The 16,227-nt window shown below is 31.1% G+C and overlaps 1 protein-coding gene and 2 long non-coding RNA genes across 4 annotated transcripts; 2 read left to right on the top strand and 1 right to left on the bottom strand.

Annotated features, from left to right (window-relative positions):
• LOC103840435 (F-box/kelch-repeat protein At1g30090) lies at window positions 1–2,179 on the bottom strand. 2 transcript variants are annotated; one of them, XM_033281376.1, is made up of 2 exons: window positions 1,692–2,179; window positions 1–1,507 (listed from the first exon to the last, which is right to left on the bottom strand). In XM_033281376.1, exon 2 carries the CDS (start codon window positions 1,419–1,421, stop codon window positions 225–227), a length of 1,197 nt encoding a protein of 398 aa, XP_033137267.1. In that variant the 5' UTR covers window positions 1,422–1,507; window positions 1,692–2,179; the 3' UTR covers window positions 1–224. The 2 variants fall into 2 exon arrangements, with proteins under 2 accessions (XP_033137267.1, XP_009115192.1); XM_009116944.3 differs by having other exon boundaries at window positions 1–1,492; window positions 1,692–2,172.
• A 3,017-nt stretch (window positions 2,180–5,196) lies between these two features.
• On the top strand, window positions 5,197–14,758 carry LOC117128609. The gene is made up of 3 exons (XR_004451998.1): window positions 5,197–10,251; window positions 14,453–14,460; window positions 14,746–14,758. It is a non-coding gene; the product is annotated as an uncharacterized LOC117128609 (long non-coding RNA).
• Window positions 10,633–13,903, top strand: LOC117128613. The gene is made up of 2 exons (XR_004452002.1): window positions 10,633–11,858; window positions 11,987–13,903. It is a non-coding gene; the product is annotated as an uncharacterized LOC117128613 (long non-coding RNA).
• Window positions 14,759–16,227: the final 1,469 nt, after the last annotated feature.

The following is a 16,227-nucleotide window of genomic DNA, read 5'->3' as shown; positions in this document are numbered from 1 at the left end:
TTAAATCTTAAAATGATGCTTATTTTCAAACTAAAACTGAGTTTAAAATTTTACATGTTCGAAACATAAGTATTATTTAACACTTATAAGTTATAACAGACGCAGATTATACACACTTATGGATATAATACAAGAGCACAAACATAACCATGACACTGATACAATTTAACTTTTACAAACACATATATGGTTCACAAACCAAACAGATTCATCATCCACCTCCTTTAAGCAAAGAGAATCTGAGAATTGGACGGTGTCAAATCCCCATAACGCTCCGGCGACTCAACCACTTCCCACCTCACACCAAACTTACTCTCCGACCTCCAAATACTCCCAACCGCAAGATGAAGGTTCCGACCAACCACATACACTCTGTTCCCATAACAGTTAACCGCAAACGGTCTACAAATCTTCTCAGGCAACTCCGGTCCATTAACCGTTTCCCATGAATCCGTAACCGAATCATAAACCTTCATCTTCATCCTCTCCAACTCCGACACTATAAACAACCGATCATAAATCACCACACTCGTCCCCGTCCATCCTTCTCTCAACCCCATAGCCATTGTCTCCCACTGATCCGTCCTCGGGTCGTAAACCTGACCTCTAGGGGATACAAAGAAGGGCCATAACCATCCTTCTGTAACCAAAAGCTTCCCGTTTAAAACCGCTGCGTCGTAAGACGCCATCTGTGTAACCATGTTGGAAACAGACCGCCACTTCCCATCCAAAGGGTTCAAAACCTCTGCAGTGTCGAGCTCGAACATATCCGCAGAGTTTCCACCAGCTGCGTATATATTCCCGTCTATCACACCACTACCAAAGAACGATCTAGGCGTTATCATCTTGTTAGTGACTGTCCAGTGGTTCCTTACCATGTCGTACTTCAACACCAAGTCGAGAGGACAATCAGAATCAGAAACCATTCCTCCGCAGACAAACATAGTGCCTTCACTCGGCATTGAGACCGATCTAAACCCGTGAGGACACACTTTGTCTCTACAAGGCATCGCAGGGATCTCGTGCCAAGTAAGATTCCTCAAGTCCAAAACCTTCCACTGGATCTTCCCTGTGCATCTACTGAACCCGACCACGAACAGCCACGGTTCTTTAAAACCGAACTCCTTGCGCCTAGCGAAAAACGTCTCTTTAGCACAGAACAAGAAGTGCCATCTCTTGCAGACGGATCTACTCGAGACGTGGCTTTCGACTGGGACCCGTAAGAGGCAGTTAAGAGCGACATCATCTGGTAAACCGGGAATCAACGGTTCTCCGGTAAGAGAGAGTTCTTGTTCCGATGATCTATCGAACAATGGTGATTGAACCGAGGCAGCTACTCTGAATTTGGGAGATAGTGTCATCTGAGAATCGCCAAGCTTGTGCACAGCTGCTCTTTGGGATGAAACCCTAACCCTCTGCATCGTCTTCTTCTTCTTTCAAGAACACTCCAATTATCTATCAGTGGGAAGTACTTTGGTTCTTCTTGTTCAACCTGAAAACAAAGAATCTTGAAAATCAAAGCATCATCACTGACACTAAGACTCATTAAACTTTTCGGATTCCAGTAAAAGAACTGAAACAAGATCCAAATTCAAGATTCATTGAAGCAAACCCTAGCAGAGAAGGGGCTAAATCGGTGAAGAAACAGAGCTGATCGAGAGTTTAAAGAAAAGCGAAGATCGTATCCTTACAGAACAAGAGGGCGATAGATACGGTTTGTTGTGTTGCTTCGTCGCGAATCTTTAAGCTCTTTTTGGTAATCGGGAAGAAGACGTAGTTATTACTTTTGGGAAAATAATAGTACGACTGCAAAAGTATCTGTCTATTTTATTGAAGTAACTGCCGCAAATCTTTCGTGTAGAATCTGTATATGTCCTAATGACACTTCTTTTTATTACTTGTTGTTATGTTATCTTATGTTTTCTAGTAAATAATGGCAAAACTGGTCGAGGAAACGGGCTTTATAATGGGCCTGTGTAAAATCATTTGACAAAGTAATTTTTGTGTCTAGTTTCTAAACCAAAACTCTCACAATTTGTTTCTGGTAGGTGTATTCAATTGAGATGATTTTAACTGATTCGGTTTTCAATGAATTATAGATGGTTTTGGGTGAATTAGGAAAGTTACACTGTTTTAATCACTCTACTAAGTGATAATCCGCGCCCTGTGCGGAGTTATTGATCAAAAGAGATTATAATTTTAAAATTATATTGTTTAATTTATTGGTGTAATTTAAATATATTTGAATTTTAAAAAAATGTGAGAGTAAATAAAGACTTATATATATATTTAATATGAGTTTATGATAAAATAAAACACAAGCAATTTTTTTTTCATAATATAAATTATGAATATATATAAAAAAAAGAAAACATAGATAATAGAATAATAATATACTAAAAAAGCAAATTATAAAGAAACAAAATTTAAAAAAAAATGGAGAAAACCACAACTGAAAAGTGTCTTCAGAACTCTTGGTTTGCAATCCTATAAAGAGACATAACAAAGTATCAGCTTAGTATAAACAATAATAATAACATTAGAATCAATGAGAACCATTTCAATGGTTAGGCCACCTGCTTCCACAATCAAACAATACTAAACCTCACTCTCCCTCATTGTTTTAAAATGTTTCAAATCGGCTACAGAGTTAAAGTCCACCATGAGTAGTGTGCGAGCTCAAAAGTTTTGGTAAAGATGTTTTGAGAAGGGGACGGTGATGAGGAGATATAGCTATAAGACCATGTATTTATAGATGCAATGGACGGGTCTAGGGTATACTTGCATATCTAACCGGTTATTTTAATTTTTGTAACAATAATTAATATGGAATTTTGAGAACGTACCTTATTCCTTGCTCGTCGAATCAATAACGTTAATCATTAATTCAGAGTTATTATGTACAATCAAAAGGTAATAAAATCGTTGAAGCTAATTGGAAAAAATAATATTTTAACTTCCTTATTTATATTTCTTAATTGATCTGGATGTGTACTAAGGTGAACCAATGTTAACGCTGATATATTGTTTTCATCTTCTTTTGCAAGAATATAATAGATTTGTTGGGTTTCACCGAATACGGTGAACATGAATTCTACATTCAAAATATACTTAATGCATTAAATTAATATGGAATTTTGAGAACTTACTTTATTCGTTGCTCGTCAAATCACATGGAATAATAGGAAACAAAGAGTTAATCTGGTTAACGATATTTAGTTTTAAATCAATCCGTTTTGAAAATATGTAAGCAGACTTAAATTAAAATGAGTAAATTCATGATGAAAGAATTTCACCTTGCTCAAGGTGATTCATTATGTCACGTGATATCAATTTTTTTTGGTAAAAAACGTGATATCAATTTTGGAAATATGTAAACTGACTTTAAATCAGTCAGTTATCACCTAGGATCACATCATTAAATTTGGTTGCTACAATTAAATTTTAAATCAATCACTCTCTTTTTTTATGTCTACATGAATTGGCAATAATTGACATGATTGCCTTATGAAGTTTTTAAACCGGTTTTGATATCGAGTATGATCATAAACCTTTTCAGACACATAGTTACATTCAAACATTTTTTAAACTGGCTTTGATATCGAGTATAATCATAAACCTTTTCAGACCCATAGTTACATTCAAACATTTTTGCACAGATCTTTTCATGTGTGTACCTTTTAAATAACCGGTTTTGATCAAATATTTTCTATGTGATATGAAAACCAATTTAGATAACCCGTTTTGATATACATGTTTCATGCGTGAGTAGACGGCAATATGTTGTGATTATTAGATATGTCACGAAAGTAACATTAAATTAAACGTTAAATTATTACAACATACGTTAAGGCGTAGTTCTTGTCCCAAACATGATTTAAATCGTTAAGGCGAGAGTTCTTATCTCGAATTGGTTTTAAATTGCTAATTACCAATTAATATGATTAAAACATTATGTATGATTAAAACATTATGTTAAACACCAATTAATGAGTAGTGGCAAAATATGTAATAAATTTAGTAAGGAGATGACTTTACCTAGAGAATGTGAGAATGAATATGGTGTTGCCGCATAGAAAATGACATATTTGTTAATAACACATGAGCATAAGGTTACTCTCTAAGAATGCTCATACTTTAATATTAAGGGGATACTCCTATAAGATTTAGATTTTTTATTTTATTTTAACTAAAAGTTCTTACAAAACACTCTAAAAAGATATATTCAATTGAGAGTTGTAATTGATTTGTATTAAAATAAAAAATCACATGAATTTCAAATACTTTTTAAAGTTCACTGTTGTCATTGATAAAAATATTCTGCTATCTACTGTTATTGGGATTTTATTTTTTGACATCATAAAAGAAAAGATTTAAATTGTGAGTTTTAGAAACATTTTGGTGATTTTTTGAATGGTTTAGTGGAGTTAATTAAATACTACCATTTTAGATTAGATTCTAGAGTAATGTAATTAAAAGCATATTAAATAATCTAATTTACTTATCTATACTATTAAAACACATCTATTTTATTAATTTAGAGTCTTATTTTTTATCTACTTGAAAAGTTGTCGTTTAAGTTTGAACCTATTCACATCTCATTAAAAATAAATATATACATATATATACATACATACTATTAAAATACAAGATTTTTTTAGGTCCCCTTGGTATGTTTTAATATTTACAGCAATGCCACTATATTTAAATTTAAAAAAATATTTATGGAAATTATTTGTAATTATCCAACGATTCTTAAATATTTTCCTAAAATAATATATATATATATATATATTATCTAGACTATTAAAACAAAAGATCTTAATTGAAGTCCCCTCATTATTAATAACACACAATGTGTGAGATGCAGAAAGATGAAACAACCACTCACATCTTTCTAGAATGCACTTTCACACGACAAGTCTGGCTGGAGACTACCATTCATCAAGCAGCTCACCTAGCTGCCCAAACTGATTTTGTAACAGCTCTAATGATCTCAGAAAGCGCTGTCTGCTGGCCACCATCGGGGATCACTGGCAATCTCTTCCTCTGGATTTGCTGAACACTATGGACTGCTAGAAACCAGCTTCTGTTTGAGAATCGAAATCAATCGAGTCAGGAAACAGCTACAAAAGGCATACACGCAGCACGCGAATGGACAATGGCACAATGGAATTCAGCGGTTAAGGTACAAACCTTACCTTAACACATGAAATCGAACCCAGATGATGGAAGCTCTACGCGATGCTTCACCGATGCAGTTTGGGAAAAATCCACGATGCAGGCAGGTCTAGCTTGGGTTTTCACACACCCACCGTCCTCTCTGGCTCGCCAAGGGACCCAGATTCAAGCTTAAGTAAGCTCTCCCCTAATGGCAGAAGCTCTGGTCATTCGATTGGCCCTCCAACAGGCAGTACTCCTTGATGTCACTGATGTCAAGATCTACTCCGACAACCAAACTCTTGTAAGAGTCATCAACAACAAACTCTCCGACAAAGAGATCTATGGTGTAGTCCAAGACATCATCAATCTCTCTGCTCTGTTTGTTCATCTATCGTTTTTCTCAGTTTCTAGGGTTGAAATGGGGAAGCTGATATGTTAGCAAAAACCATTCTCAAAACCCACTTAGTGTAATGAATCTATGGGCTTAGGCCCAAAAACTATATTTTCCTAATTAAATTACAAGTTGATAAAAAAAAATTGAAGCCCCCACTGTATGTTTTAATATTTACAGCAATGCCACTATATTTAAATTAAAAAAAAAAACATTTATGAAAATTATCCAACGATTCTTAACTATTTTCTTAAGATAAATATATATATATATATATATTATCTATACTATTAAAACACAAGATCTTAATTGAAACCCCCTTGATATATTTTAATATTTACAGAAATACCACTATATTTAAATTTAAATAAACAAACTATGACAATTATTATACTTATCCAACTATTCTTAACTATTTTCCTAAAATGAATCCTACTATATAAAAGAAGCTATTTTTAGAGCTTCTAAGGGGTGCCACATCAGATGAAATATTCCTCACCAATTAAAGTGACATGTCATACTTATGTTTGTGTGTGTATTCTTTACGCCGACGTCATGTTTTCTGCCACGTCAAACACCTTCTCTTTCTTCGAGCGTAGTCTTCTTAGTGTCCTATATTCCACCACCGATCTCAGAACCCATGTGTAACGCTATCGTTCCTCATTGAAGCCACTTGACAACGTCTCTCCATTAACTACCTCTCTGTCCAGCTCTCCCACTATGTCGACTTTAATAACCCATTTCTCAACTTCCATCAAAAATCTCTAATTCCTGAGACTATAAATAGGAGAGATGAGAACCTCTAGAAATCTCTCTGCCTCACGAGATTCAATCATATTCCTTCTTTACTACACACAATTTGCAACGGTGGTGTTATCCCATATATTTCTTTACGATTTGAAAATTTGACAGTAGTCCTCAGATGGTGGTGCCACGTTTCATGGGTTTTTGGAAAGCACGTAACGTCGCAGAAGAAAAGCTGAGACGAGTCAAAAGGTGGAGTTTTCATGTCCCCTCAATGATATAATTTAATTTTATTATGTTTTTTCTCTAATATTTGTTCCAGTTCCTTAAGAACATTATGTTGTGTGGGCTTAAGAAACTAAAATTTTGATCTGCTATTGCCTGTTGAAATAACATACCCTATTGGTCAGCGTTAGATTTGAAAGTCTGGGCACTTCTTTTGTTTTATTTCTATGTTTGTTCGTGTATTGTGTCTTTTTGATTATGTTCTCTTAGATTGTTTCTACAAAACCTTTGTTTCTCTTTGAGCTTCCTGTTGAGCATAGTTGAGCAACCATATCTTCTTTTGTTTGCTGTTGAAATCATTATAGACTCATTGCAAGTGTTCTTAAAGTAATGTTTTTATTACCCCTCTCCCAGGTATCTACAGAGCAAGTAACTCCAGAGTGATCAGAGACAGAAGTAGGAGACAAAGAAGAGGTGACATTAACGGATCAGAGATACTGACGAGAACAATCAACAGACGACAGACTGTAAAACCCGGAAGGGTCCAAAACTCTGCCGTGTCCAAGATGCAAGAGCATGGACACTAAGTTCTGTTATTACAACAACATAAACCAGCCTCGCCATTACTGCAAAGCCTATCAGAGATAGTGGACTGTCCACGGGACTATGAGGACTGTACATGAGGGTGCAGGAAGGTTCATGAAGCCGCTACAACAAAATTTTATCCTCTTATTACCGTCACATGACAATCTCCGAAGCTCTAGAGGCTGCAAGGTTTGTTCAGAAAATACATACCAACACTCGAGTCCTGAGTTTTGGTGTAGAGAATTTATTGCTTTAGCGGCTCATCTGTGACCACTTCTATCAATCACTCACTACAAATAGTTTAAATTAACGAGACGATTCCCGAAACTCATGTGCATGATCATCATATCGTCTATCATTGTCTAATTTGGGTTATTCCTCCTTCACCATTTCCTTCATGCACGTAAAAACAAATCTATATATATTCTCTTACATATAACTAAAAACCAAGAATAAAAATATAAAAATAAAATATAAATTTTAATCCGTTGTGATAAAATCCATTATTTTCATCAAAACTAAGTAACTATGATAAAAAAAAAGCAATTAGATCGTAATTATTTTCTCTTTCAGATAAATGCATACTTCAATTTTGTAAAACGTCATAAAGTTTTTCTCTCATGTTATAACTGTTATAAGTTCTACACAATTAGCATATAACCCAAAGATATTGGAATATATGTTAGCATCTTCTATAAATTAGTTACTTAAGTAATTTAAATAATTTATTTTATTATTTTTAAGTTAAACATCTACAGTCTTATGAATTAATACAAGAAATAGAAAATTATACACTATTTTGAATATATATTTTCATAATTTTTGTAGAAATTCATTAGAGTTTCGAAAATTTCTAAATTAATAATACATTTTTCCTATCAAATTATTAAATAGTTTTATTTGATTTTCAAATATAATAACATAATTATGATTCAAACAAACTTGTATATTTATAAGGAATAATAGTTACTTTTTTTTTACAGTAAACATTCACAAACTCATGTTGACTCTGTAAACCAAAGTGGTAGTTCTGCATCCATATGTACGACGAAAGACGGTTGTTTCCGAGCACTAATGAATAATAGTTACTATGATGAGGTTTTCATGCTGATTACCTAATTTAAAGTAATTTATTAATAATGAGTCTGCTATTTTTCCATAGTTTTTTTTTCAAACTGGTATTTTTACATAGTTTAAATTAGCAATTTAAAAAAAAAAAATAGTGTCACTAGATTCATTAAACTAACGTACAAAAGAAAAAATAATATATGTTACTGTGTTCTATAGAATCGACTACTGTTTAAAAATAATTTATTATATTTACTACTAAAATCAAGATAGAAAATATTTAAATGGTCAAATAATTATATTTTCTTATTTTTAATGGTAAAAATGGTTTGTATAGAAATAATACTAAAACAAATAGTAAAAATTATGGTAAAAATAAAAAAAGGTTATTTTTATTTTTCTTGAGAATAAAATAAATATTTAAGATTTATTTATATTATTTTGTTTGTTGCTTTCCCGCCCGAAGGGCGGGTTGGATCCTAGTATATATAACAACTTAGCAACATCATCGATCTTCACTCAAGATTAAATTTATATGACCATTTCTTATGATATCACGGATAATGGTATAAATTATTATTATATATATTAGATGATGTTGATTACTTTCGATGATATCACAAATAAAACTGAAATGAAATGACTATAAACACAGAAATACTCTTCAATAACATATCTATCTATATTATTAAAACTGAAGTACACATTGAGATTGTTTGGAAACATGAATAGTAATCTTAAAGAAAATTGTTTGGAAACTTGGATAATTATTGGTCTTTTAGTAATTTCATTAACATAAGGCTTTAACCAATGTTTCTTATCCTGTCCCGTTAATCTTCTAAACCATCTGGTTTAATTAATTCAATTAATTTTTAAAAAAGACGCTACAACCTAAAATCTCGCATGCAATCTTAGCAATATATAGAAATCAGTCCCATATATTACGTAATTATTCATAGGAAGATTTTTTTCCACTTCTTTTTTTTTCTCCAAGGTAGATATCTTTTAGCTCTGTTATCTTTCCTCCTAATTTCCGTCAGATGCCTTTCTAATTTGTTACCATAATCTGCGCAAACATTTATAACAATATTTATAAATCATTCCCATATATTTTCAAAAGATATGATTTAGTTTAAAAAATTTAATGCAGAGAATATCCGCACAAAATCTATGCACGCCATAACTCCCCTTAACCAACATTCTTTCACCTGTCTATATATACCGAGTCTAAGACGTTCCTAACATTCACACACATCTCAGAAAACAAACATGTCTGGCGCAAGAAAAATGGTTCTTATCAATGATCTCAAGCCATTCAAAGACGAATGGCGAATTAGTTTTAAAGTGTTTTTATTGAGTTCTAACAAGTATTGATTTGCTTTTATTTTAGACAGATTACTGTTTTTCTTTAAGTGTTATAATTTTGAACTTCTTTGTTATTTATAACACATTCATTCACAAGAATACATATATGCATCATTATTCAATCAATACTAAAGCCATATAGTACTATGTAACTATGTAAGGCAATGGTTCAATCTTAATCCTAAATCTACATGATACTACATTGCTTTCATATCAATTAAGTAATAATAGTTACTAACCCTAAGTTGTTGTTTACTTTCTCTGCTCAGGGTGGGAGAGTAACTTCGTTCTGCTCAGCTTGTGGTTGTTCCTTCGCCCACATTTTCTCATTGTAAACAAAAAACAACAACCGCTCAACACACTAGAAAAATACAAATTTGTTGTCCATTTTCATGGAGTAATCTCTGAAACTCTGATAAATAAGTAAATACACATATTAAAACCAGCCGTACTTACTTCTTTTCAACAGTGCTCTTCCCATGAAAATAATTGTCTTCCTCCTCCACTGGCTTGCCAAAGACACGATGCTCTGTAAAAGCAACCTCATCAAACTCCTCTAATAATTATTCTCGATCTATCAACTCCACTACAGCTCCAATAAACTGCTTCTATGTTTGCAGCACTTCTGGAGAAGCTGATATACCAATTCCAATTAATATACACACAAAGCAACTGAAGAAATAAATAACTAAAATCAGTAAATTATCTGCGTGCCCGCGGATGAACAGTTCTAAAGCGCTCCAATAGCTGAATTAGCAAACACACAAAATGAAATTTGACAACAAACATCATCACCACATGACTATACAGCTACCAAATTCTATAAGTAATTGAATAATTAAGAAAAATACTTTCCATGTAGACTCCGACTATCTCAAATCCTCTTCGATGTTCTCTGTTCGTCTTCTCCTCCAAAGCCGGTGTGTTAGGGCATGAGTTCTCATAAACAGATCTTCTATAGTAAGCTTCTTAGCTTGACCCGTGCTCCCGTTCTACATGATGCAAATCGACAACAATCAATATCTAAGAAATAAAACAAAACCTAAATATCCTCAAAATCAGAAGTTTTATATGTACAGTTTTTCACTTACGATCTGCATACATATTCTTAGTTTTGATCCAGAAACATAAGAACATGTGGTCTGGATCTTAGCTTTGTTTTTATCGAAAAATAAGTTTGTTTCCTTTCGTCGGTGACACAAAACTGTTTGTTTTTTTCCCGGAAAAAATAGAAACAGATACCTAATGGGGTTTTTGACACATCAAACAATTTTTTTGAGCCCAAATAACGGTATACATCAGCCCAAATCATAATCTTAATTTCATTTTCATTAATGAAATTGTGATTATAATTTTCTTTAGAAAAATGATTTAAGAAAATATATTAGGGCAATTCTTTCAAATAGACTTTTTAAGTTTTTGTCACAAAAATAGACCTCAAAAACTAAAATGACCAAAATAGCATTTTTTATTTTGAAAATTTTAAATTTAAAAAAAAAATTGAAATCATATCCCCAAAACTCCACTCTTCAACTCTAAACCCTAAACTCTAAATCCTAAACCTTAAACCCTAAACCCTAAACTCCACCCCTTAACTCTAAACTCTAATGTCTAGATTAATTAACCATATGGGTATATGTGTATATTTATTTCTTTTGATAAAACATTTAAGTCTATTTTGGTCATTTTTATTTTTATGGTCTATATTTGTGACATAACAATTTCTAGGTCTATCCCAAGGAATTTCTCAATATTATATTATATATTGTTAAAAAAAAAACATTTCTTCTTTATTTAGGTACAAACATAAAATTCACAATAATTATAGATATATATTTTGTTTATAAAATCGTTAAAATTGATAGCATATTATCATTTACTAAACAATTAACATTTCAATATGTACTTTTTTTTATAAAAATAGAAGACTTAAAATGGAAAAGAAATAAAAATTTATAAAAAAATAAAAATTAATATGGTGATACAATTGTATTACAAAATGGTTATTCATCTTAAATATATGAGAAGTTCATATAGAAAACAAAAAACACATATAAAAACACTTAACACCCGCACGGGCGTGCGGGTCAAGCTCTAGTCTATACTATTAAAATTTAAAACAGAACCAAAAAACTGATCCAACTTGATTTTAGGTAGAATATTTTTTTTAGAAAAAAAACTATATTCTTTTTTTTTCTGAGCAACCGAAAAACTATATACATATATATTTTTGAGCAACAGAAATATACTATATTCTATATATTTTAAACTAACAAATCTCCATAAATATCTCTCTTTTAAGGTGCGGGCCCCATAGGTAAATATTTATGATTTAAAAGTTAAAAGACAATTTATTTAAATAAGCAAGTATAATTAATTATATTTATTAATTTGAAGCCAATGTCTAATATATAAACGATCAGAACCTACAAATTTTATATATAGTTGCTGCGAAGTTATCATATAATGTAAGAGTTTTTATGTAATTTATTTTCACTATTAAAATCAACTTCAGTATAGATAGGTTTATAAAAGATAAGAAGTTTTACAATATAAGGTAAAGATTCTCCTGATTTCCCTATATAACCGAATCACTCAAAAATTTAAAAATATTTTAATTTATCTGATTTTTATTCAAAAAAATTCCAAAAATGTGATTTTTAATCGAATTATTCGAAATTATCTGAAAACTTGAACCCAAATAGAGCCGAATTGAATTCAAACATTTATTGGGTTTCTAACATTATTATCCATATCAAACCGAAAACAAAAATAATCAAACCGGAACCAAACCCAAATTCATAAATAATTAAATTTTTTCTATATCTCTTGAGTCAAAAAAAAAAAAACCACAACCGAACCAAAACTGAACATTATTGAAAAATCTGAAGGGTTAATAAGTTTGTCAAAAAAATCATTTATGTACACCCCTCTAATATCATTTAAAACTCATAAAAATCAAATTTTTACAAGTCTTCAAATTCTAGATTCAGTACACCCCTCTAATATCAATAGAAATATCTTCAAATTCAGTAATTACATTTTTAATAACAATGGATTTTATCACAAGTTCAATAACACTATATTTTAAACGAGTTCTTAATATTTATGTTTAAATAATAAACAATTTATCATTTTTATACAAATAACTTCAAATTTTAGTTTGAATATTTCTCCCCTTAATGATTAGATAAATTCTTTTTGGTCAAAAGATAATCCCATAGTCAAACTCTACATTTTAGATTTACAACTCAACGAATTGAGAACCCATATCAGTGGTCAAATACGAATGAAGCATTTTCAGAGAGCACGGAAAATAATAAGAAACTAGGTGGTAACCCGCTCTTTATGCGGAGTAATAGGCTAAAATAAATTATAACTTTTAATTCGTAGATATTAAAAAGTAAAAAAAAAATACATATTGACTCAGTATATAAAAACTGCCCATTGTGAAACTTATAAAATTAATATAATATACATATCAATGCAAAACAAACAATTTGGACATCCTAAAATTCCCTAATTGATCATCTAATTATTTAAATATTTGGAAAGCATACAGCTTCGGATATTTGACCATAAACATTTCAAATCTTTGGTTACTCTCATATATCCATTTAAATCATGCTCATAAAAACATACAATTTCAAAACAATATATGGACATCACATTTATGAAGATTTCTTAATATCAAAACAATCTGCGGATATAGTTATCAAAATTATGGAAAGAAAACATTTGACTTCACATAATCAAAATAACACTAAACTACTGAAATATCAGTGTATTCCATTAGAAAAATATAGATTAATCAAGACATGAATGACGTTATTTCCGATTCATTCACAAATTTAAAATTCATCTCTAATTATTTTTCTATTAACATTTATGAAGATTTCAAAATTATAAAGTCTTGGTGGTTAAGTTAAGGGATTGAATTTACTATGTCCTTATTTGTTTTGAATTTTCTGTACTATCAGTCAAAGTTTCTTTTACAATAAATTTTTACACTGAAAAATTGTATAAACGATAATTTAGAAAAGAGCATGTTAAAAATTACCAACGTATAATGTCCTATTGAACCCATAAGACTTAATACTATGCAGGATCAAAATAATATATGCTGATACGATTTCTTGCGCATGCTAATCATCTTTATATCATTCCAAATTTATTGGACCCATACAGAAACTACATTACTTACTTACGCACATAACACATAGATATATCATTGGGAACATATAGCATAATATATAATTCAAAAATAAAAATATTATGCTACTTATAATAAATAATCAATTATATCCAATAATACAGCATACACATCGAAAAATATTCGGGTTAGTTTGTGTTTAATCATTGGGACAAAGAACCGAAAATGGATACTTCATGAGGTGTTATTGGTTTATATATTTTTCATGAGGTGTTATTGGTTTATATATTTTGAATGATTTAGAAATCAATATAGTATTTATAAATCCAAGTAAAATATGCAAATCCAGAGGTTTTCCCTCGGATTTGAGTCTTTGTATTTTTAACTAAAACATCCAAACAAATCCATTCAAATCTATTATAAAATCAAATATATTAGTAAATCTGTACGATTGAATAACACTTGAATTGATATAGAATTTATGAATCATTAAACCAATAACACATGATTTTAATATAGATTTGAAAATCATAGAACCAAAAACACTAGATTTAGTTCGGATTTTCAAATCTATTAAAATACAACAACCAATAACCCCTACTCAGATTAGTTATGACCGAAATCGAAAGAAGAATTTGAATATGCCATATATGCAACTGTTAACACACACTGGTTAGTTAGGGTATGCAGGGGAAGGAACAAAGATGCATAAAATGAAACATATACTATAATCCTTTTCTAGTATTATTTGGCAATAGCAATACATGTAATTAGTCTAGACAAGAGAGGAATATTATTCAATAAATGAGGTAAGGTGGATTCTAGTGATGACACTTAAGCAATAGCAATCTTGTTAATCACACATGAGGTTAAAGTTTAATGTTAATAATGCAACTCAAATAAATTTTTTTTTTTTTGACAGCAAAGAATTTACAGACTCATGTTGACTCTGTAAACCAAGTTGGTAACTCCGCATCCATGTGAACGACAAAGGACGATTGTTTCCTAGCATTGCGTGCTAAGCTATCCGCCCGAAGGTTCGCCGTCCGAGGAACATGAACGATGTCTGAGTTGAGGAAACTTCTTTTGAGAAGTTTGATATCTTCCAAATAGCTTTCGAATGCTGGCAATTCTTCTGGTTCCGAAACCATCTTCACCAATTGAGAACAATCCGTCGCAAACGTTACCTGTAACTGTCTTAAATTCTTCGTACATTCCATTGCCCAAATCAAAGCCTCTACCTCCGAATGAAGGGGTGAAAGACATGCCCTTACATTCCTTGCCCCTAACAGACCATCAAACCCTTGTAGCAGCATAGTAAATGGATATTTTGGTTTATAAAGTTTTGTTGAAGGAGTGAAACCATTTTTTATTAATCTAGGGATACACAGGTATTTGGAAGGTCCCAGAATAATCTTTAAGAGGAGGTGTAGCTCACGGATAGACAAGGCCGGCTAAACATTTATTTGGACCCCTAGGCAAAAGAAAATTTAAGCTTTTAATATTCATGTTTATTTAAAATTGAAATATATTTTAGAATTTTTTATCATCAACATCCTTATAAAAATTTTGATAAAAAAATTATATACATGTAAATATTTTAGGGCCCCTTTTAAATTAATTAATGAATACAAATAGAGACACAGGTTTAGGTCCGGGGCGGTCGCACTGCTTGGGTCCGGAGCGGTCACACCGCTTGTCCCCCCATATCAGTCGGCCCTGCGGATAGACCTTTTTCTCAGGGTATACAAATGGATCCTAAGCAGGGCCTATATCCGTATATATGTGTCGATAAACAATATGACTTAGTTTCGTGCAGTAGGTGTATTGAACTTAAAACGTGTTGGCATTACAAACCCTTCCTCTTACCATCCAACCACAAGGTTCCGGACTGAACGAGCGAAACTTATTTCATAACTTTTTGAGTTAGTGGTGAAATGTGAGCTCGATAGATATATATTCCCTATATTAATTGATGATCATTTAAAAACTTGTAACTTTAAGTTTGTATTAATTAAAAGGAGACCTTAAATAAAAGCAACGAAGTTACTTAATATGATCAATATATATATATATATATATATATATAATGGTTATGAATAATAAAAATTTGATAACAATTTTTGCATCCATCCTGAATTTTTTTAAATTTTATATTATTAAAAGAAATTAAACAATCACATTAACCATATAATAAAAATAGTTTTTTTTTCTTATATGCTATATTTTGAATTTTGTAAAATGACTTTAAATTACAAAAAATGTTTAAAATCCCTTTGAAAATTTTGTGATCAATGGCTTAATTTGTTTGCTATAACAAGATACAAATGATCATACAATCATATTAATATGAATTTTTATTTAATAGATATTCATATTAAATTTTATATTATATATATATCGTTTAAATTAAACTATGTACCATTTAAAATACATAAATATGTTAATTTTAAAATTTGCATTGAAAAGAGTATTGAGATTTTAATATTTTATTTTTGGAATTTGCATCGAAAAATACCACACCAAAATTTTT

The sequence above is a fragment of the Brassica rapa genome, chromosome A09 (genome assembly GCF_000309985.2).
Source record: "Brassica rapa cultivar Chiifu-401-42 chromosome A09, CAAS_Brap_v3.01, whole genome shotgun sequence".
NCBI lineage: Eukaryota > Viridiplantae > Streptophyta > Magnoliopsida > Brassicales > Brassicaceae > Brassica > Brassica rapa.
This window is presented reverse-complemented; position numbering and strand designations above follow the sequence as displayed.

Coding starts and splice junctions, on each gene's coding strand:
- LOC103840435 (XM_033281376.1), bottom strand. CDS start 1,421: ATGCAGAGGGTTAGGGTTTCATCCCAAAGAGCAGCTGTGCACAAGCTT.